Source organism: Rhea americana, unplaced genomic scaffold (genome assembly GCF_003343005.1).
Source record: "Rhea americana isolate MKP2758 unplaced genomic scaffold, rheAme1 scaffold_1, whole genome shotgun sequence".
NCBI lineage: Eukaryota > Metazoa > Chordata > Aves > Rheiformes > Rheidae > Rhea > Rhea americana.
Window position 1 is genome coordinate 4,323,735 of NW_028185038.1, and position 24,357 is coordinate 4,348,091.

General features: G+C 38.2%; 1 protein-coding gene across 1 annotated transcript in view; it reads right to left on the reverse strand.

Annotated features, from left to right (window-relative positions):
- Nucleotides 1-345: 345 nt before the first annotated feature.
- The window catches only part of KIF21A (kinesin family member 21A), a 70,341-nt gene continuing 46,329 nt past the window's right edge, over nt 346-24,357 (reverse strand). Inside the window, exons 25-37 of the mRNA XM_085325156.1 lie at nt 23,824-23,884; nt 23,549-23,603; nt 22,109-22,320; nt 18,240-18,350; nt 17,520-17,648; nt 15,556-15,594; nt 13,507-13,643; nt 12,003-12,183; nt 11,395-11,559; nt 10,582-10,699; nt 7,751-7,921; nt 2,864-3,063; nt 346-1,597 (exon numbers count right to left, since the gene is read on the reverse strand). Coding sequence (XP_085181282.1) covers nt 1,504-1,597; nt 2,864-3,063; nt 7,751-7,921; nt 10,582-10,699; nt 11,395-11,559; nt 12,003-12,183; nt 13,507-13,643; nt 15,556-15,594; nt 17,520-17,648; nt 18,240-18,350; nt 22,109-22,320; nt 23,549-23,603; nt 23,824-23,884 — 1,673 coding nt within the window. The 3' untranslated portion in view covers nt 346-1,503. The remainder of the gene's footprint in view (nt 1,598-2,863; nt 3,064-7,750; nt 7,922-10,581; nt 10,700-11,394; nt 11,560-12,002; nt 12,184-13,506; nt 13,644-15,555; nt 15,595-17,519; nt 17,649-18,239; nt 18,351-22,108; nt 22,321-23,548; nt 23,604-23,823; nt 23,885-24,357) is intronic.

Consider the following 24,357-nt stretch of genomic DNA (forward strand, 5'->3'; position numbering starts at 1 on the left):
CTAAGATGAACAAGAGGCATTAGAGCTTTTGTTTGCTTGAGAGACTGTATGTAATAAGGTGAGAAACGTGATCTCTTGAGAACAGGGACCAACTGCTCCATTTTAAGCCTGTAGTGTACTTAGGAATCCTGGTAGGATTCCCTCAATACTAAATACTACGAAAACACAAATAATAGCTAGCTAGAACACTGAAGTGGAATATGAGAACCACCTCTGGGCTATTCTACTCAGCAAGCCATCCTACCGCATTATGGAAAATTGTGTATTTTATATTTGAGGCCTTTGCAAGTAAAGTGATTTCTTTACAGAAAGTATGATGAAAAAGGCAAAGAGAAATAGTGCACATTCACATCTTTATTTAAGTGTCACCTACATCAAGCTATAATTTACAGACTGATATTTTCTGCAAAAAAACCTCACCATCCAAACACAGTTTCTGAATCTACATAAAATTTTAAAATCTGCAGAATTTACAAATTAATACTCAAAGCAGCTGGATAAATTATACATCTTCCCTCAGTATCCACACTCTAAGAATTTTAAAATTCATACAGGCACAAGATAAGAGATTCTCTTTGTACAACCATCTATTTACATTGCTTTTTCCCATACATGTGGTTCAGTTCTCATTGTAACTGCCAAGTTTTGCAAAACAGTGTATTTAAAATACATTTAGCAGCATATAAAATTAGATAAAAAGGAAAGACATTTTGCTTAAAAAAAAAGAAAATGTGAGATGATAGAAACAAATTCATAAGAAAAATAGATTAAGATATATTTCTGTTATGACATTAAGAATATCTAGTCATTACAGAATATAGGCAAAACACTAAAAAAAAAAATACCAATTTGTGAGCATTTTTGTTCTAGTCCTGAGCACAGAGCATACATAGCTGCACGACTTTGGTCAACAAGGATTATATGCTAACATTAACACAAATCATATGGCATTCACTGTTAGCAGGACACAGTTATAACAGAATGATCTGCCACTAAGAGCTCCCTCTCATCTTTTATTCACTCCGCTTTCATAACAGCTCTGTAAGTGACCTTTTAGAAACTTGAAACAAAGTCTGTCTTCATCAAAGGCTTTTTAATGGGACATCATTACTTCCATGTTACCCTAAAATGCAAAACAGCTGATCATAACTATGAGTGAAATACAGCAGAGCACTTTAATATATTCCAGGATATAATTTTGAGATAGTCATTAAAGACGACCGATTTCCAGTTAATTTAAACGGCAAGTGTTACATATGCACACAAATTCAGCCATTATATATAGATACATATATATATATATGATCATTTAGACACAAGCATGTTACCAGGAGGTTATTTTTTCTCAAATACAGTACATGTTTTAAAGACAGCAGTTCTAGTAGAAGAGTTCACTCTTATTTCTCAGTTCATTCCGGTCATTAGTGTTTGCCTAATAAGCATGCAGCAAACTGCATAGTGCACACCTCATTTTCATCCATATATTCACTTCTGCCCATCATTTCAACTACTGGCATGATCTTCACTTGCATCTCCAGTATCTGAGATCTGCCCATCTATTACATTTCGAGCTTTCCAGATTCTCACAGTTCGGTCACTGAAAAAAGAAAACAAAACAAGAAAAACAGTATTAGAATTTAGTAATTAATTTGGGAKTGGGATGAGGTGGAGGGAGAAGAGGAAGAAAGATAGCTTTTCTAAGAGTTCAGATGTCTTATTCAGGAAGGCACTGTTAAAGAAGCAAGTTTTTCAAAATGGCTATGCAGGGCTTATTCCACCTTTCCACCTCCAAGAGGCTTTAAAATCTAAGATATGTCAATGTTCTCTAACTTTATCACAACACTGGCCTTCACAGTTTACCTTGAACCACTTCGGCAAATATAAAAGTTAAATATCTAAGGAAAAAAAMCCATTGTACTCTGTTATTTATTTGTTTTCTAAGTACAGCTAATAACAATAGTCTAAAATAGACTGACACCAGAGAAGAGCTTCTACATACAGCTATTTGCAAATTAGCAGAGCACAGGCAAGTAGCCGGTATACTAGAGTGTTATAGAAACACAGACCCAAAGGAAAAGACTACTTTCTCCCATTATTTTTTTTAAAAAAGGCACTTGCCTTAATGCTCCTGGGGTTTTATTTTGGTAGTGATAAAGAATAAATTACAGGTTTATATATGGTGTAAGCTTATTAATAACTTCAGACAAACTTATAAATAACTTCAGGCAAACCTGAGGGCATAAGCTTTAACATCTCTGACCATATCCGTGAATGCTTAAATAAAGTTGGCCACTAAATGCAGAAATCTGGCAACTCCCAAGTGTGAAGTAATCCTGCTTCAATTCAGAACAGAAAGCTTCAGTAATTAGCACCAGAACATAACATAATGGCTTTCACACTTCACTGCTCAGATTGCACTACTAGGCGGGCTTTGCTGTGGTCTCCTGCGCTTTCTCTACAACTAGGTATTTTTCTTGGTCAAGTTCCCTGAAGTTTCAGGTACTAAATGTGCCCATTTTTATTGAGGAATCAAATATAAATATTCAAATGAAAGTATTAAGAAGATAGTATGAGAGTTTGCAAAGCTTCTCCTATAAACCAATACATAAAAAAGGTTTTAGAAAAATTCCTACAGATCAGGAGTCAGTACTTCTCTAGCAATAAATAGTCCAAAGGTGGAGACAAGTTGGTAAAATTCTCTCTGCCATCCTGAAGATTATAAGCATTTAGGGGCATGGACCAGGTCTGCCTATGTTTGCTGTGAAGTGACTCATACAACTGAAGATCTCCTAAATRAATCTGCAAAAGTAGACCTTTAGTAGGAGTTAACAGAAAAGAAAGATTCATGGAGGAGAAAACTCACTCTGCTGCCGTGAATATGTGGCTGGAGTTGGTACAGATTGCGTTGATAGGACTGTCATGTCCCTTCACCTCCCCAATTGGCGCAAAGGTTTCCACATTCCAGAGCCTCAGCATGCCTCCCCTACAGCCGCTGAGGAGGACCGGGGCGCCAGGCACCAGGCCGAGAGCACACACCCAGTCTCTGTGGGCGTTAGGAACTTGCTGAAAAACAGAAGGTATGCACATCTCACAAGGCTGCAACAAATTCTAGAGGAACAAGTGCAGAAACGGAAACAAAGAAATCCTGAGTTCTAAGTCCAGTTCCTATTCATGGGGTAACTTCTATACTATAAGTCAACCAGAGTTTTTCTTTAATAAATAGTACTGAAGAAAAAGAATATAATCCAGTATGTCCAACTGTCCTGATATGAAACAGAAATTGTTAGACTTACAAGAATGCCATGTTTGAACATATCGTCTCTATATTTTTCCTATCTGCAAGTAAAATAGATCTAAAACAAATATGAGAGAATAATCCAAAACACTATTCCAAAATACCCAGGGAAACAGAAATTTTATTTCTACATTTGCCTTCACTCTTTCTTCATTATACATTATAAATTGAAGCAATTTATTCTGTAATGTAGCACTTAAAAACACATTAATTCTTTATGTAGAAAGGACACTATCATTTTACTGCTAATTCAGAAAGCAAAATACTACACAGATAGGCTGAGAATAACATCCATTTGATACCAACACCAGGGAAACACGGCCTGACTTAGCTGTCTTTAAGGGGACCAAGATTGGCTCCAGCTCAGATTGTTAGGAACTATTCTGTTCTGTTGCCGTTCTCAAATTATGAAACACAATCAGCTTTCCAGGACTATCTTGGAGTTGTGTCTGTCCTATACATTGCAGTTATAACACTGGTGATCTTGTCTTGCAGGACATCATAAAATTGTAGGATTTTTTCTTAATTATAAAATCTTAATTTTGTCACAGAAGTGTTTTGCGGCTTGGGATGTATAGCACCATATGAAGTTGATGACCTCTTGATATCTTTGAATAGTTATAGAGGACCAGCCTCATAAACACRTATGCCAAACACGAAGCTCTGAAACATTAAGATTTATACTTTAAAACAGCTTCAGCTCTATTTCAGGGTCTTTCCTCATCTAAGAGACTCATGCCAAGGAAGACCCAGAACAGTGATGAAGCCTACAGTATTCAGACTCTTACACATTACTATGTATGTCATCAAGTCAAAAATATACCAGTACTTACTGAAAAATAACCAATTTCTAGGCAAAATGTTTACAAAATCACAGAATATCTGAGGTTGGCAGGGATCTTTGGATATCTCTCATACATCTTCCCTGGTCAAAGCACGGTCAGCTACAGCAGGTTGTTCAGGGCGGTGTTCAGTCAGGTTTTGAACATCTCCAGGGGTGGAGACTCCACAATCTCTCTGGGCAACCTGTTCTAGGGCTCAGGGGATTACACAGTATTAAAAAAAAGGGGGTGGGTTGTTATGTTTAAGTGGAAGTTCCTGTATTTCAGTTTGTGCCCATTGCCTCACATCCTGCCACTGGACACCACTGAAGAGTCTCACTTTGTCGTCTTTACGCTTTCCCATCTGATATATATGCACACAGGTAAGATCCCTTTGAGCCTTCTCTTCTCCAGGCTAAACAATCCCAGCTCTCTTAGCCTCTCCTCATGTGATTGATGTTCCAAGCCCTTAATCATCTTTGTGGCCCTTCATTGGACTTGCTGCAGTATGTCCACAACTTTTTTGTACTGGAGAGAGAACAGCATTGGACACAACACTCCAAATGTGGCCTCATCAGAGCTGAGGATAGGAGAAGCACCACCTCCCTCCAACTCCTGGCAACACTTTGCCTAAGGAAGCCCAGAAAGCTGTTGGTCATCTTCACCTCAACGGCATGTTGCTGGCCCTGGTCAACTAGCTGACCATGACCCCCAGGACCTCTCCTGCTCTCCAGCTSGTCTTCTCTCAGCCTGCACAGATGCATGGGGTTACTCCCCCCCAGCTGCAGGACTTTGTACTTCCCTTTTTCTGAACTTCATAAGGCTCCTCTCTGAAYATTTCTCCAACCTGTGGAGGTCCCTCTGAATTGCTGCACACCACAATAGTCTGTCAGCCAGTCCTCACCGTCTTGTATCATCTGTAAACTTGTTGAGATGCCCTCTTTTCCATGTCCTCTGCCACAGATCTCATGCTCGGTTCAGCAGTTGGCCCACACTTTTCCTAGTTGTCTTCTTGTTGCTGATACACCTGCATACCTTTCTTGTTGCCCTTCACATTCCTCATCAGATTCAACTCCAGGTCATCTTTGGCTTTCCTAACCCAATCCTAGCATGCTCAGAAAGGGTCTCTATATTCCTCCTGACTTACCTGTCCCTGCTTCCACCTCCTGTACAGTTCCTTTTCATGTTTGAGTTTAGTCAGGGGCTCCTTGTTGATCTATGCAGGCCTCCTGCCACCTTTCTTTGGCTTTCTGCACATTGGGATGGATCATTCTTGAGCTTAGAGAAGGTAATCCTTGAAAATCAACCAGCTCTCTTGGACCCCTCTTCTATCCAGGGTCATACCCCAGGAGATTCTTCCAAGCAGGTCCCTGAACAAGCTAAAGTCTATTCTCCTGAAGTCTAGACTTGTGATCCTGCTATTTGTCTTGTTCCTTTCTCTGAAGATGTKCCCATCATCCCATACTTCAATTATCTCAAAGGTCAATGTCCTTCCCTATTTATTTTCTATTTATACAAAAGAATCCTCTACAAAAGGTGCAGTACTATTTTTTCCATGTACTTGGACCTTAAGCAAGACTGTAGCCAGCAGGTAAAAAGAGTGATTATTCCCTATTATGCAGCATATGTGAGGCCATCTGGAATACTGGATCCAGACTGGAGCCTTCCAGTACACAAGGGATATCGATAAACTGGAGGAAGTCCAGTTATCACCTGTAAAATAGTCTGGGGCTTGGAGAACATGATGAACATGAGAGGTAAACTGAACTCAGGTTCTGTAGCCTGGAAAAGAGAAGGTTAAAAAGAAATCTAATTGTTGTCTTTTACTACCTAGAAGAGAAATTACAGTGAGGACACACTCAAACACTTTTCAAGGGTACTCAGCAAAAGGACAAGAGGCACAAGTCGCAACCAGAAAAATTCTGACTGGATACTAGAGAGAAAAAAAATGGGGAGAAAAAAAAAAGAGTGGTGAAGCAGCACAACTGGTCACTCAGAGCAGCTGTACAATCTGTGTCCTTAGAGATTTTAACATGCAGCTGAGCAAAGCCTTGAGTAACCTGACCTTGTTTCAAAGTTGGCATTGTTTGGAGCTGCAGGTTTGACTATGTGACTTCTGCCCATCCCTTTCAACTTAAATTACCCCAAGACTACCAGAAAGAACAGCAGTTTGCTTCATTCCTTTAAAAAAGAAAAGATCATTTATATTATTTTACCCAAAGRTTTTGTATGACCTCCTTGCACAATATTTTATAAAAAGCACCTGAAGAAAGAAGAAAGTATGAGGAAATTTTCATAAAGTTCTACTTCTTTTAAAACATAAAAATATGGAATGTGAAGTAGAGAAACAATGAAATGTACCTACCAAAAGGAAAATAACTATTCTCTGCTATATGGTATTTTTACCCACCAACCTCCCAGTATGTATTCTTTCCAACATTAAAGTAATTGCAGTAACAAAAATGCACATCACATGAGCCTAAAATGCAAAAGCAAAGACTCTCCTTACTACTTTAAAGTCATTCCAAGCATACAACATCTTCCCTATTCCTGCAGTCTTCCTGCTACTGTTGCTAACAAGCAGCTTAGTACATTTCTCTAGGCAGTGACATACGAGGGTAGATGTCCCAACTTGGCCAAGTGGACATTATCTGAAGAAACGTGAATTTCTGAATTCTTACTTTAGCTATAAAGCCTTAACAATTCTCTAAACAGGAACGGAAAACAAATCGGACACTTTCGAAAGAAGGTTCATAAAGTTTGTATATTCATGGATAACAAGCTTGCCCACACAGAAAGTTTCTTCTCAAGGTGATCAGTCTATTATTGTCTCATGTCCTGAAACTTTTATATTCTATTCGTCTCTTTGCTAGTATTCTGCACATTAATTGCACATATAAGCTATTCTCCCCTTTCTCCCCAAAATTAAATTTTTAGTATCTCTTTGAAAAAGCAGTAGTACCTTGCATCATTTGTTTTTCTGCCTTTCATTTCCCATAMAGTCCCAATTTTAATAACTGTATCTCACCAACTTCTCATAAAACCTAAAATAGCAGATAGGTTTAGGCTACTCACTATAAGTCTAAGTTCTCTATGCCAAACATAAATTATCAATGAACTCCAAAGTTTCCCTGAATTTGAGCTCCTTTCTGCTTAAAAGAGCATAGCAAACTCATCTAGCAAATGCCTTTTAACAACTAAGTATGCTTACACATATTATTTCTGTATGTATTATATATACTACATAACACACATTATGTAACGAGATGAGTGAGATCTAAGATGGAAACTTTTTAGAAAAGSACTGGGGGCAAGGAGATTTGCAAAGTCTCTTCTTCACAAGAAAATCTTGTGTAGCCAAAATTTAACACCTTGGCAATAGTAAGGATGGTGACCAAGAGTTCTAATCACAGAAGAGGGAAGTGCTGTCTTCATTCTGAAACAGAACAATGAAACCTTCATACTCAGAGCTAAAACAGAGGAATAATCACTTATAAATAAGTATAATATATAATAATACAATATATATTTATTTATATTGAAAACATCAGCATTTAAGTCAACAGTCATTATCTGAGTCTAAAAACAGTTTCTAAAGCATGGCCGTCACATTAGAGTCATGATTTTACACTACCTGAAGAAGGTCTTTTTGAGCCAAATCCCATTTCTTAATTCCATTGTCTCTGGACCCACTGAAGAGGTTGTCTCCCATAATAGCGAGCGCTTCTATGCCATCATAATGAGGAGGTTCAAAATTGTGTGTAGGACTTACACTTCCAAGAGCSCCTTCAGTTACATCAAACATCTAAAAAATAAATAAATAAATATTAAAATATATTAAACAAAATTATCTACCATCTAACCATCTTGAAGACAGACAGTGAACAATTAAAGAGGAGAAACTTGGAAAGATCTCTGAAGTCTTATTACAGGAAATGTTCATTGTATTATGACATATATTAGATATAAATTACCTAACAGAGCCACCTCTTTCCTCTCTTCTACCTCTTGCCTAGTGTAGGAATGCTTCCTTGAATTCAGCGAAGACTGCACACTGAAGTGCAGATTATGAAAAGTATGAAATTATGAAATCCACACCCTCTTTACAAGAAAGAGCCTATCTTTAATACATGGTGGGCTAAAGAAGCAAAGCTCAAGAACGAGTATCGAAAATGTGGTTCACACTGGGAGAATCACAAACCTGTAGAAAGAGACACTAAACATATTTTTAGACAACATATTTTGCAAAGCTTGCATTACATCCTGATGCTTTTCTTGAACAGACACACCTTCCTCCTTCCTTTTGCTCCAAGAATACCCTAAATAAAGCTGTTCTACCAGTTTAGGATACAGCTAGTCATCAGTTATTTGTCCCTAGAGCAGCAGTATAAGCCCTCCTGTTTCATTTTGCAGTGCAGCAAGCCAGAACTCACCCTGTTAGACTAAACTGAGGAGGAACATATGAGCCAAAACTTTTTTAACYACTAGCTCTGTTTCACAAGCAAATGCCAGATTTCATCCTTTATCATTTGCTCTTCATTGACCTTTTACAATGAAAAAGTTCAGTAGTAAGACAGGGACAGCTTAGCAATGTAGCAATGTAAAAGAATACCTTAACTGAGTTAAAGGTATTGAAAAAATTATAGTACTCAATTAACATGTATCTTCAAAAAAAAAATAAAAAAAAAAAAAAAAAGCCCAACAACATACATACAAGACAAATTTACAAATTTAACACTTCAGTTAGAGGTGATCAGTATTCCTAGCTCAGAAGCCAATACAGCAGTTTTCTGGGGCAGGAAAGGGTAGCATGCTGTGATCAGACCCACTCCACCTATGTCCATAGTACCAAGAATTCCCAAACTGCTGCAWTTACTGTGTAAATTTGTGCTATCTAAAGTAAAGTGGCTTGACAGTTATGAGGGCACTGATCTTGCAGAATACACAGTATGCAGCACATACATACAGCTGAAAATCACTGCACATTCCTGTGCTAGGAGTCAAGAAGCAGACAGATCAAGAGGATGTATGTACCCCTAGCAAGGGAGCACACAAGGAAAGCAAGCACAACAAATGAACTGCTGACTTTAGCAGCTAGGTCTTACCAGTTCCTTGCCTGTCACGTGTGGTAGCATGGCCTGCTTTCATTACATGATCATATTCTGTTCTCCCCACTGAGCCCTTACAGTCCCCATTGTGCCAGCATGGCAGCATCTAGATTATCCAATATTCTCAATTAGAGTGTCTCTCTCTCCCTCCCTCCTGCCCAAGGATCCTCTGGCAGGAAAGATATCTTACTTCTGATACCCTGGAACACTCTGAAAGCTCACCACAGGACTGCTGATAGGATTCAAATCCATAGCCCAAATCATCAGCTATGCACTCACCTACCTCCCAGGCTGTCTTCTGAGGCTGGCCCACTGCACAGCAAAGAATCCACAAATTACAGGTTAAGAATGCCAAAAAAGAGAAAGCCTAGCTCAGTGAGAAAGCTCTTTCAGGTTCTAGCTCTTGCTGTACTCCCATCTGTACTAATATACTTTTTCCCACGAGTCAAGTACACGCAATCCAAGAATGCAAGAACAGAAAAAACGRCACCTCTTCAGACCAAGCAAAAGAAAGAGTCCCTTGCTCATTCTCTCTTTGGCCTCATGAATCACAAGTTCTTTGCAGCACCGAGGGTCTGCTTTATGGGGAAGATGATAGATARCTCCATAGTATAGGTTTGGGCATATTCCTGAGAAACAAGAACTTGTACGTTCAAAAACCTTTTGTGTGAGGTGGGCTAAAAAGCAACATCTCCCCAATTCCCTACCTGAGTGAGTTAACTATGATGMTAAGAAGCAGGAAAGTATCACAGCACCACTAGCTTTGCTTTGAACATAACCAGGAGCAATCAAAATGTATGCTAATGAATACACTCAATGTATTGGGTACCTTGGCTGAGATGTATATGCCTTTCTCTCCCTCTCCACCTCAGAACTGGGGCAAGACCTAGGCTTGGCCTGGGTTCAAGCTCTTTATACTGGGAAGCACATAGTGTGTCCCTGCTATGCAGTTAGATTTGCACTCCAAAATGCTGGCACTGACTGACTTAAGTAACTTTGCTTGTGCCTGTGTCTGGCAGTTCTTAAGCAAAATTTGGTCCTGAAAGTTTCTGAAGAGTAGGCATTATGAATCTTTCTCCAAGGCTTCATACAYCTGAGGTTCACCTTACTGCAGATTTAGAAAGAGTTTCAGCAAAGACMATTTGATCCACAATGTTTTCAAGATCATTCCACTGCAAGATGAAAATACTRCTAAAGTGATAAATGTAGTAAAATGACTAAATACTATTCAGAGTCTTTTACTGATGTGATAGCTGAGGTGGAAGTTCTCACATTTGTGATATGGAAATGCGAAAGTCCTCCTGAAGCCTGTATCCAGGGCTGATCTGAAAAGTAAAAYAGGCAAATGACGGTTTACCTTTATATAATGATCCTTCGAGCCTGTGACAATAAGATCTTGCCCATTGGAAATTCTGTCCACAGTAAGGCACATAACAGGGCCCAGATGACCAGTTAGCTTTCCCGTAGACTGAAATCTTCAAGAAAAAGAGAATAAATTACTGAGGATTTGTTGTTATTTTTCTATGAATCCAATACAGTCTATTGTAGTTTCTGTCAGAATGGATCTTTTTTCCCCGATGTCTTCACTATTCCTCCTCTGCTTTACATAMATTATTTCTCACATCCGTGTGTAAATGTTAAAATCAATGTTAAATGTAAATAAAAGTTTCTGTTTATGTAAAATCAGAATTTTTCTTATATTACAAAATTTAAAACTATAGGCAGAGACCCTCAAAGTATTCTCCACCCTTTGAACACGTTCTTTGAGTGTGGGTTCTGGTTTGGAAAACTGCTATCTAGCTAATTAGCACAGCCACATATTTCTTTACATTAAATGRATCAGCTTTCATCATCTCATCAGTGATTACTAGTAAGGATTCATTGCATCTGCCAGCCTATTCTTTAGCACCTACTTTAACCACAAAACCTTTTGTTTTTCCAATCATTCTGCCTTAAGATTCACTATAACCATAACACATGAGGAAGCAGAGAGTGTTTCTCTTATCTCAGTAACCACGGTGGAATGGAATAACTGATCCCTTGGTCCATATTCCAAGACCATATTTTGCTCAGGATACAGATACTACTATGAACAGAAAACATCTTGGTAGCTTCAGATGTCTACATGCACACATAACACAAAACATTCACTTCTGCCACTGTCCAATACCTCTTCAGGTCCCACATCCTCACTGAGTTTCCAGCTGCYGCGTAGAGGAAAGTGCCAGTTGGATTTAGTGCAATCTGATTGATCTGGTTCTCCCCAGCGGGGATAGTGACTGTTCTGTTAGTACTTCCTGAACACACATCACCTGGCATCGCTTGTCCCGAAGACCTAAGTAAAAGGGGGGATGAGGAATAAGAAGGAGTTATGTCCTCCCTATTATACACACTGTTTACAAATAAGCCTATTTACCTGAGCAGAAAAGTCTTTAAGCCAGTTTTGAATAATGAGTGTCTGACAAAACACTACATACACGGATGCAAATTGTTTTGTTTCCATATATTACCAATGCACCACACTGCCTTAACCTGAACACATGAAGAAAGCCTCCAGCCTCAACAAATGGTGTTCTTAGATCCCAAACTAACCAGGAATAGGTCGGGTAAGTATTCGAATAGGAAATTCTCCATAAAAAAACATTTTACAGMGGTTCAATTCTGTGTTTGGATTCCAATTACATCAGTATCTTCACACTATTTTATTAAATCTAACAAAATTTTATCTAAAATTAAGACTCATTCGAGCTCACCTCATTTAAGGTTTAACATACTTACGTTAGTGTCCGAATACACTTGGCAGAATCTCTGATGTCCCACACCTTGATATAGGAAGTTGAGACTGTGAACACCAGGCTAGTGTAGTTGCAATATTTTATGGAAACAACATTATTGGGATGACCTCCCAGAGACATAATTTCTTGTCCAGTTACCAGATTCCAGACTTTACAAGTACGATCTAAATACAGAGAAGAAAAATTAAAAATGGGGAAAATAATGAAAAGAGAAAAACTCACGCATTTCCAAAGCTCAATAGCAACAAAAATATAGGTATATTTATTTTCACKTATACACATCCCTCCATTTTGGTAGGCACTGCACAAAAATGGCGTCATCTACTATCATCAAAACTAAACAGGACTAATGATTAAGTGTCATATTCATTATCTGCATATTAGCTCCCATGGCATTTTATGAGGATAAAATTCCCTCTTCAAGTGGGGTGCACCTGGGAGGCTCCTGAGTTTAAATGATGACAGATCAAGGGGAGAATTCAATTTCTTATTCAAGAACTCCTCATCAAGAGCATAATTCAGGAAGGGCTGTGAGTCTCTGTGAAACAGAGGACTGACTACCACAACAAAAATACAAARGAGAAAAGTGATTCAAACTATTCAGTGCTTCAAGAAGCTTCTGAAAATCCCAGCATAATCAATTCAGTCACAGTTTTTCACATCGAGAATCATAYCGATTATCAYCCAGATTCTATTTGGGAGAAAGTGYCTTCCACACTTTTGGCTGCCTGGCTAAAAATACAGTCCTTTATCCTAAATGACTTATATATCAAGAGAAAAGCAARAACAAGCAGAAATAACTATGATTGATATATATATTAAAAAGTATGTTTATGAAAAATAACCATTGAGGTCCAACTATGTTCTTTTCTAGTTAGATTTAGTGATTAAAATGAAGAGTTACCAAAGATAGGAGAAAAATGTTTTCTTTCTAATCACTATTTCTACCAGCTTGAAATGCTGATTGATGATACAAGCCAGGAGYGAATTTAGTAAAACCTGAATCAAGYCCCTCCCRTAACTCYTATAGCCCACRAGAGACAGGCAACAACACACATAYGGGAAGCAGCAAATGGTCATAGCTCTGCTCAAAGAGTCAGCTATATCAGGAAGCATCCATTCAAACTCTGTAGCTAGAAAAGCTGGTGAAGATCTGCCGATTCCCACACGAACCTGGTGGTATCTCTACCCTGAGGCTATYACATTGTGCATCATGTACACACACGTTACCACAACTGGTTCTATCATATCACTCAACAGATGTTAATACTGTTCTGAGATTTACTTTTTCCAATATAAATAAACTAGACATTGGAATTAAAAATCTGCASCTAATTAAAGCAAATCCTTCTTCAGCTTATGTTGCAAAACAGACATTCACAATATTACCCTGTATTTACAACMCTAAGCACAAATTGGGAATTTCACAATATCCCAAGTTGTCAAAGCAGCCTCTGTAGGCAGTAGACGCAGGAAGCTTGCCCAACCTTTAGATCCAGTGAAGAGAAGATCATCAGTTGCATCAACACAAAGCACAGCCTTGGTGTGTCCTTCAGCTGTATAGATACACTGAAGTGGAGAAGATCGGATGTATTTTGAAGCAGGGAATGGGTTAATTATCCCCCTAAGAAAAAAGAGAATGTGAACTGGACATATACTAGTCACAGATCAAGTTAATTTACTTAAACACAGGGAAATGTTCATCTCATTCACTTGCATGTGGGAACAGAACAGTTGATACCTTTCATAAACTCTGTATTTTTTTTTTTTTTTTTTTTTTTTTTAGCTTTACTAAGTGTCAGTACCAAGTACGGGCTATCAGTTCAAGGAAATAACATACAAAACAAAAAACAAGACAAGATGGTGAGTGTTCAGTAAATGGAAGAGTCTGTAAAACACTTAAAAAACCAGTAACAGTTCCTGGATTCATGGAGTCAACCAAAATACTGCAAGCTGCACCAGGACACTTTAGTGCCAGGTAACACGTCTGCAAAATGGAGTGTAGAGTATACTGCCAAATCTGAACTCAGCAACCATTTCACATCAACCAYTTTCTCTGGGTAAGCTTGGAGAACTGCTGCTAATTTGTGCCCCTGAGGAAGCTTCTGACTGCACGCTGTTCTCCAATACCAAACTTCCATGTGAATGGGTACGAGGGAGTATGGTTGGAGAATAGATATCCCAAACAAATCTAGTTTTGCACCTAGCCCTGTGAATGTGCCAAAGGACTGTAACCCAGCCTGAAAAAAACATCAAACAGTTCATTACCAAATAATAATTATTAGCAGTTTAAAATCCCGTGCATAAAAATGCATGCATGTGTGGGCCACACTGATTTCTGTGAAGTGTAGAAAAGCCTCAAGGTAGTGCTGACACATGCAATGCAATGCTGTGACCTGCCTAGCTAACAGTTAAGGCTCAGCGCCATGCTTTTTTTTTGGGGAATTACATGCATAAATATGAGAAATAGGAACTAAATCACAGCTCTATCCCACAAAAAAAATTTTAGGGAAATATAAAAATTCTGTAATATTTCCAATCAAGCAGAAATTTGCTGCAGGAGAGAAAACGCTCCTTACTGATACTAGCTAACTTCATGGCAATTAGCTTATTTGGTCCATCTTAGAAATGGTTATCTTATACACTTTCACTGCTCAGGGCTTCTTCACATTCATATAATTCATTATTCCACTTTAATTCTTTAATAGATGTCACTAATATAAATATCGCCTGAAATCATTTGACATTAATTTCCTCATCTTGGAAAAGGCATTCACCCTTCCAGTCTGCACCTTTTAACAACATTTTCGAAAATATGGGGGCAGATGACTCATTTTATCTATGTATATTCTTATTATTTTGTGTCTCTATGTTTTTGCTTTCAACTACACAAAACACTACACAAAACAAATGTGCTTCTTCCGTCTTATTCTGCATGTATGTTGCCTCTAGACTGAGAGTAACTTCCTACTGCTCTTTTTCCATACTCATTCCCTTCACAAGTCACATAACAACATATGGACAAGAGCTCTTTATCTGCCTCTATGTAGCACTCTCAAGTCTACAGACAAGAAGTGCTAGGAGTGCTACAGKGACTAGGCAAAGCCACCATCACATTATTATTAGCCCTTTTACTGCCCTTCTCTAGGATTTACACTGGAATATAATTTTTAGCCACTAGAGCATACAGCTGAACAAGAGAGGGAAGGAGRAAAAGAGAAGCATACAAAACCTAAGAAAAATTTTGCTGATCTTTTGGAAAGAGATAGAATGTGTCTAAAAAAGGTTTATGCCCTATTTCATTTATAAAGAAAAATGTCTGACATGCTCAACCACAAAAAGAAACACCTTAAAAAGGGAGGGGGTGTGCGGGTAGGAGACATGCTTGGCCAAAATTTCCAGGATTAAAACTTCTGGCAAAAGCGATGCAGCACACAAGTATCGGGAAAATTCATGCAGTGAAATGAAACTTCCTAAGAACTGGAATAACTTCACTGAATGATGCCAGGAATACAGAAAAGAGAAAGAGAGAGTACCTGTGTACCTCCGACAGAGAGGAATCACTTTCATCAGACCTACAATCAACAGTGGTGGGATTGTGAGGAGAAAGAATATAGGTATCAACAGCAGAGAAAAGTCTCCATATGAGAAGAACAAACAGCAGCATGGCCAATTCAGAAATGCAATGCAAATCCACATACACTACACAGCATTGCTCAGGTTATACTTTAAATCTGTGATAACATTGAGGAAAAAACTCTGAAAATAAACAGAATTCTCAGACATTAGTCAACTGCTTCAGAGCAAGAAGCTGAGTTACACTGGCCATTTTGTATTTYCCCAATATATTCTTGCAGAAGAAAAGACAATGAGGTAAAAAGAGAAGATAGACATATGATTCAACCTCCACAACTTAATACTTATTCAAAATATCAAAATGAAAAAAAAAACTGAAGAAAGTGCCTGTTAAGTATAGAAGAATCATTTAAAATGTTAATCTTAAATATATACATATACATATATTTAAATTATTGATAGCTCACTGCAATAGAAACAGCAAGTTACAAATGATCACAAGTTCAAAATTCTTCACCTTCCATTTTCAGAAAAGTTTAAAAACAGGAAGCAACAAAAAGCAACAACAAAACATCCCCTCAAAAAAACGAATAATTTGTAGTATACCTTAAAATATCCTTCAGCTTTAAMTCAAATCAAACAGATTCAGTAGCTTCATTTAATTTCAAAGTTAGGAAAAAAAATGAAAAGARTTAAGTTTATTAAAATTTGAAGAATGTAAGAAACTTCAAACTATATCGAGTTAGCAGTAAGATAAAGGTTATGCAGTTGAAATTAGGGAGCTACAAGCACAGCTAAACTACTGGAAGCACTGCAAGCTACTGCTTGGTATGTGGTGACTGTAAACCACTGAAAAACAAAGCTATACAGAAATAATAGCATAAACAGACAACAGCACATTCTTGTGCTGCACTCGGAACYGAAGGTTGATTCTGAGGTGGAGTTCAGAAGCTCTGCATGGCGCTGCTTTCATAGAATCAGTAAGGTTGGGAGGGACCTCTGGAGATCATCTAGTCCAAMCTCCCTGCTCAGCAGGGTCACCTAGAGCATGGTAGACAGGGTTGCACCCAGGCGGGCCTTGAAGATCTCCAGAGAAGGAGACTCCACAACSTYTCYGGGCAACCTGTGCCAGYGCTCCRTCACTCTCACAGGGAAGAAATTCCCCCTCAYGGTCAGGCGGAACTTCCTGTGCTTCAATTTCTGCCCATTGCCTCTTGTCCTGTCACACAGGACAACTGAAAAGAGTTTGTCCCCGTCCCCTTGACACCCTCCCTTCAGGTACTTAACTCAGCAGCAGTAAAGACACTGTTCACCTCAAGGCTACTGCAACTTGGACTGAGATTCCTACAGAAGCAGATGCCTAAYGTGCCAGGAAACTGAGCTCTCCGTCTTTTAAATACGGTGTCAATATCCACTGCTCCTCCAGATCACCTCCCTGTGCCAGTCTATTTAATAAATCGGATAATCTCTGAGCTGCATTCTAGCCATTTCAGCATCTCATCCTCTGAGGTGCTTTCATGAGAGCACTCTGAGCCACRCTGGAATTCCTGAACATAACTGTCAAAGTACAATTTCCTAAATTGTTAGCTAAATCCTACTTTTAAGAGTAAACACACACACAAATACACATACATCTAAGAATTCTAGAATTCTTTTCTGCCGTATTTGAAGGGTTTAAAACTACAAGTACCAGAGATAGCCTAGAAAACAGGAAACAAGGTTCAGCAGGAAATTACTTGTCTAGAATTTTCAGAACAGTTCCATGAGTTTTAAATATTCTCTTTGAAAAAATACATGAAAACACAGAAGTGTCTCCTCCTGTCTTGCAGGAGAAGAGCAAAATATCTAACAGATACTACACTGATAACTTGAGTGCGCTTTGCGGTTCCCTGGTTGGGGGCTGAGGCTTCCCTCTGTGACTTACTTATCCTGCTGAACTGATGTGTTTCCCTGAGAAACAGTAAGACGACTAAAAACATTCATTTCATTACGGGGCCGGCTTGGTGGGGAAGTAGGAGGTGACAGACTAGCCTCTGGGGCTCCAGAATCTGAGCTACAAGAAAAAAAGAACATCTTCTTTAACAGGTTACGAATGGTTAGAGATGTTAAACGAAACATGCCTCAAATGTTAGATCCTCTTTTCTTAAGCCAATGACTAAAATTATAATATTAGCTACAGATGTTTCCCAGACAAGGTCATAACCCTGTGATTATGAACTGCTGCTGATTGCAAGGTGGCATAGCATTCAAAGTTTACTTGTTAACAGTGAAAGCTCTAGGTATAAAAAATATATATATATGTAAAGTGAAGAAATTCTTAAAAATTGCAGATTTTAAGATAAAATGATTTATTAAAAAAAGTCAGTCATTTCCAAATGTTCCAAAGCACATTTTCTCAGCATTCTGACACTGAGTTATTTGTGTACAGAAAATACTCTGCCCCAAAAAAAGAACAAAAACACACACACAAAAAAATCCTAATAAAAAACCACACCCACATATAAGTTGAACAACGGATAATAATTTCATTGCCACCAGTAAAAAATGTCCTAGAATTAAAGAAATAGAAAAGATGGATTTATTTTTCAAGAAGATATTCCCAAGGTTTAAATTATTTCAGAAAATAAATTTAAAAGAATCTTACAGTTTTTGTTCTTTTGCCTTTGTCTTCTCCATTGCTTTCTCATAGGCTTTTCTCTTTGCTAAAGGTGAAGGTTCAGGTATCTTCTTCTCTGACAGAGATGACTGTCTAGAACTAAAGAAAGAGGCATTATTATCTTACTTTACAGCCCTTTATAATGTTGTTTTTCTTACATTAGCTATCATTCTCCAACTCAAAAGACTTCAAATTTGAGTGTGCTTAATCTATTATTATTGCCTCTCTTGAATCTACTGAGTCTATTCTAAATTTGTTCTCATGTTTTAATATTAACATGAAGTACACAAGTTTATTACCTTTCACAGTTCATCAACATATCAAGAGCCAGATACTGAAAATGTATAGAATATTTACTGATTCAAAAGAGGTTAACCAGARGAACTACAGTGGTTGTAGAAAGTATCTCAAATTGAGACTACAGAGAAGATGGAAGTTTTGATTGAGACCTTGATTTCAGATTCCACAACTTTCTCTCATCTACAATAGACCACTTACAAAAGCAAAGAGCAGAAAAAATGTAATGATTCTTACATATTAAATAACCTTTTCACTAACATGTTCGTTAGTTTCAACATCAAATTCAAAAAATGAAGGGAATTTAGATGGTCTCTACTCTTCTAAGGAACTTTTAYTCATTAGCTAGAGAATCAGAAAAGCAACATATGCATTGGTTTACTCATTCTTAGGTTTAGAATTTTTTTTCTACCAAYGTTAAGGGCCAGAAATGCTTATTAAAGAGAGCAAGCAATTCTGCAGATTCTGAAAGCGCTCTTGTAGGTACACAACTCTGTTCAGGCAGCCTAAGCCTAGCAAGCAGGCTATCTGCCTACTGCAGTTATTAGCATCCAGTGTCAGATGGCTCTGCCTCTGCATACCTAYAACTTCTCTACTTAAAGAAAGCTGTGCCAGTTTCCCTGGAGAGGAAACTTATGCTATACGAAATCCATCTTTGGGGACCGACATGCAGTTGAACATGATTTTACTAGCAGAGCACAACCAAGAACAGCTTCTTGGCTGAAGTATCACAGCTGGTCATGTGCAGACCAAGCATATGCCCTAATTGCACAGTGAAGGTCATACCTGCAGGACCTTGTGCCAGAGTTGTGCACAGACCTTGGTGTACTTGTGACTGCAAATAAACAGGACTTTCAAAAGACAGGAGGAGGAAAAGTAATGATCTGTCCTGCTTTTGCACAAAAGCCTAGTGGTCAAAGTGCACAAAAAGGCAGGGAAGAGGGAGATGGATTTAATTCCCTCCTCAAGGCTACAGCTTTCATTTCTTCACAGGGCTACCTGACCTCTAAGTATACTCTGCAAAGGACATAAGAGGAGGAGGAACTGGCCTTATACTGGGCCAGAATGCATTTAAGAAAGCAAAAGTCCTGGGGTCACAAGGCAACTCCTGTGCTCAGCCTTGTAACTACATTTTTCAGGCAGATRAGGGAATCCTGGGTTCTAGTCTCCACTGCCATGGTTGCCTATGTGTCTACTGCACAGCAACTAGATTAAACAAAACACACTGGGAACTGGAACCCAAACTCCTCTGCCTCACACTAATGTCCAGTATATTCGACATGGAGCCAGCTCCTTCTTGCTTACTCTCTACCAGCTCCTTGGAGTCTTCCATTTCTGGGTCCACAGTAACACATTTTCAGGTGTAACAAGCATGATTATACTACAAAAATTTTTTTGGAAGGCATGGAAATGAAGGTATTCCCCTAAAAATGCAGGAGTTTTGCTATAGAGAACTTCCTCAGCATAGACGTAAAACGCACATTCCATCACTTATCTCGAAGTGACCTTCGAGAGCAAAACACACCTTATCATAGGTTTCCAGTGCCCTTTAGATCTCCCAGGATATCAGAGACATCTGAGCAGAGATAGSAAATACATCAACACCTGGAGGAGATCCATCCTCTCCAAAGGGGCTGCTTGAGATGAGGTAGGTATATCAAAGTATCTAGAAGAGCACTTTGTAAASTGCTGTTTAGAAAACATCTTTGTAAATATTCCAACTCAAGTGACTGCTGCACTGAGTGCTGCCCACATGCAGTAAGATGACTCTCTGAATCATCATAAAGCTGAGAAAACAGCTAAACTCCCAGAGTGGAGCAGCTGGTACATATGCAGACCCCTAACTTTGGAGGGGGACTGTTACTACATCTCTAAATTCCATTTAAGGGGTGGCAAAAGGCATATATTGCACATAGGATCATATTCTATTCCAGAATGCCTTTTATTGTAACAGACATGACAGTACTACAGGCTCAGACAGGAAGTTCAGGTGGCTCACAAAGGCAACCTTTTCTTCAACAATGACCAGTGACTAGCAAAACCCGTAATACTGTAGGAAGTATACTGTGTTCTAGTTGTGAAAAAGCATTACAGCTTACAGTGAGGGAGCCACTGGAGAATGACCGTGGAAATTTTTAATCACTTATTTGCCAAAACATGATCAATGATACTAAAATATGTGAGGCCACTGCTGTGTGAATTGATCCACTGACAGTGCACAACTCTATAATGCTACCAGACTACAGTTTTACAAAATCCTGTTTTGCCTCATTGCTAGTTCACTTTCACAAATGGATACAACCTAAAAGAGGGAGCAAGGCAAAAGAAGGCATTACCTGAGTGTTGGATGGCCAGGTCATAACACTTGATGTTTTTATATCTTGAAGCTTCAAAAGTCTCTAGTGATCTCACACTAACTGCTGAAACAGGTAGGTCTCTCCACCTATCCTCAGCCCAAGAGCACTTTTTCTAAGCAGATTCTACTTGTAAAATGCACTGAAGCCATCAGCATGGGTTAATAAATGCTGTTTTACTGTTCATGTTTGCCACCTCAAGCACATGCTAGAAAAATGTGGTACAAGCAATATAAATTACAAGTGTACATTAGATGGAGACTGSTGTAAAATTTTATGCAAATAGGACAGATGGATAGTGAGATATGCCTTATTCCAGCATCTTCAACATGGAGATAGCTATGTAACACAGTTTTTCCATATCACTAGATATGGCAATTCTTTTAGTTCACGCACGAGTTTATGGAATATAAGCACTGCTACCTAACAAGTCAATGAAATGGTTCCAAGCAGCGAATGGCTGAAAGGAGTGACACTGGCAGATATAAAAGGGAAAGCAAGATCAAGTGAAAAAAAGCACACATGAGAGCAAGAGCCTGAGAAAGATACTTGCTGGATCCAAAGTAAAAATAAAAAAATATTCCTAATTTTATTGGGCATGCAGTAATATTTTCAACTAGTAAAAGTGCTCTTCAGATAAGTGTAGCTTGCAAGTAGAAATTTTGAGAATTCATAGTATCTCACATTTTTGTTTTAACTTTACACTTGCACACTCAGTTATTGTATCGAACTCTCCATTTTAAACATACTCCACACAAAATGTCTCACAGAAGGATTTTACCCAATTTTTAGGACCATATACAGGTACTATTACTGCATTATATAAACGTTTTTATCTTCTTTATCTCTCTGCTGTTTTAAATAGATTCTTACTACCTCCCTAGAATCTGCCTTTGCCATATCATTATATGGCAAGGYATAAGATGATTTTTTTGCCTGCTATTTAGAAACAAGGTTACACTAATTTCACTAAGATARAACTATTTAACAGCAGCTTATTCTATAAAAAAAAATCATATTATTTACAACAACACGTTTATACTTTCTACAGTCGTGATAGCAGAACAGAAGAAAGGATTTTGTCAGTATTATTAAGCTTCAAGTACACCAACCTCCTGTGTAAAGTTAAAATAACAGATTTCAAGAAATTGGCAACATGCATTTTTAAAAAGCAAAAGATAATTAGTATAGCATGGCCAAACTTACATGCTGCCTATCTTAGAAGGTAAGCCAGATGATGGGGGAATAAACTCTCTATCCCTAGTATCATTTGCRTCAGCAGTCATCCCACTTTCTTGGGCTTCTGCAACAGTTGTAAGAGGGCCAGGYAAAGTAGAGTCTGTAGCACTAACATCAGAGCCTAAATCGCTGCTGTCTGCATACAGCAGTTCCATCTGAGTAGTGGTTCTCCGGCGGGCCTGGAAACAAAGAGAAATCAAGTTGTGATTTAAACAGTTCATGGTATGTATTGGASTGTTACATTTAAGCTTACTGTTAACTGGCAATTAGCATCCCACTCAATTCACTTGGCAGATACCTTTGGAAACTCAATTGCAGAGCTTGCCTGTACTTTTTGGGAAAAACAGAGAATGCAAGTCAAATTCAACAGCATGAAACATTGATTTGACAACTGTTTAAAATGCTAACCTTGGAAACTAACTCCAAGTGCCTGACAATATGACAAGAGTACAATATTACCCTCTTAAGGTTTATCTAAATGAAATGTTATAAATCAGAGGAATAAAGCAAAGCGTGAATTTAAATAGCTATAATTATATTGGCATAACTTCTCATGTTGATGCTGATGCTTATTCCAATGCAAAAATGTCTGCTTCTAACTTAGTTTACATAACTCCAAAAATAGTTTAAGCTAAGATAAATAAAAATTCACTCAGCTTTTCAACCATTTGAAAACAACAGAATATTTCAGAAAGGAGCTGAGCTTTGTGCAACACACTCATTCTTAAATGGCCGATCATACATGTAGGCTGTTTAGCTGCTGCTGTGGAATTAAGATCTATTCCTCAGGAAAAGAAAGGCCATGGGGGGGTTGGGGGACAGGAGAAGACACACATTCAGTCAGAGCAGAGCCTTTACAAAAACAATGGTCACATGCTTTATTTTATGCCAACATTTTCTTACTTATTCAGTCTGCCTGCCCAAAAAGCTGCAAACCTATGAATGCTATCAGAAATGTGACAGCTAACTTAGGTATATTCCTCTATTGCCAATTGTAATTAAGATCCTGAAGGTCAAATATCTATTTACTTTATAAACTTCCTTTATAATCCTACAACCACAGAAGCTTGTGATAACTGTGTTCCCAGTTCCTACCAGTATCAATATTAAATTGCAACCTAATTAATATTAAACTGGTAGATTTACCCAGGTTTGGAATGCTAATAACTGAAGAAAGTATCTCTTCCTGAAACTGTAAAAAATCAACCACAAAATATTGAAAAGCATATCATTGCTTCTTTGAGAAGAGTATCACATGAAAGCACATTATATATGAATTATATGAACAGTTCCCCAGAATGTCTCCCTTTGCATGTCTTCATTCATTAATGTCCYGGCAGGAATGCAAGATTGTCCCCCAGAAAGTGCCATTACAGTGTTAATTATAATTATTATTGTACAGCCTACCTTGCTTTTGGGCTTGACTTCACCACAAAGCTTCATGAGGTCTGAAGACAATGAACTGAAAGAACAATTGCAGCACAGTGAGAAAGAAAATAGTTCATATTTTTGCAGAATGTGTATTTTTCTTTGATGCTTTTTTTCTACCAAATTGGTGTATGAAACAAGAAAACCACTTCAGAACTATTCTCTAAAGGATACGCAATGAGTTGCAAAAAAAGCAAATGGCAGTTATTTTTCTAGAACCAAACACAGTTACCTAGTTAACAAAAAGTGCTCACCTTCCTTCCGCCCCAGGACTATGCAGTGGGGCATCCTCATCAGTACTATCTTCCACATTTTCTAAAAAATTTCCAAAAGAATAGTGTTAGCCAGTTCATCTACACAACAGGATTTGCAGCCTGTAAGTGCTGTACAAGACAGCTTAGAAAATGGCTGACAATTTTTCCCCCTCAAGAAAAGAAATATAGATAAACTGCATATAAAAGATGACTGTTTGGTGGCCAGTTCCCACTGAATTTTCCTGGTATCTAATCTAAGATTTTTCGTACAGCCTAAAGAAATGATATATCTAAGCACACAGTGCCATATGTGGTTCTCAATTGTAGCAGAGCAGCAGGGCTGATAGACTAGCAGAAATAAATTCTAGAAGGAAATCTAGAATAAAGACAAAGATAAAGCACAGGAAATGTCAACTGCAAGACATGGAAGACAGAGGACAAAAACCAATGGAGAGTAAAAATGTCTCTGCCCCTTTCTGTTTTTGCAATCGTACCGCTCTAGGACAGAATTAGAGTAGTTTTGTGTGTGTGTGT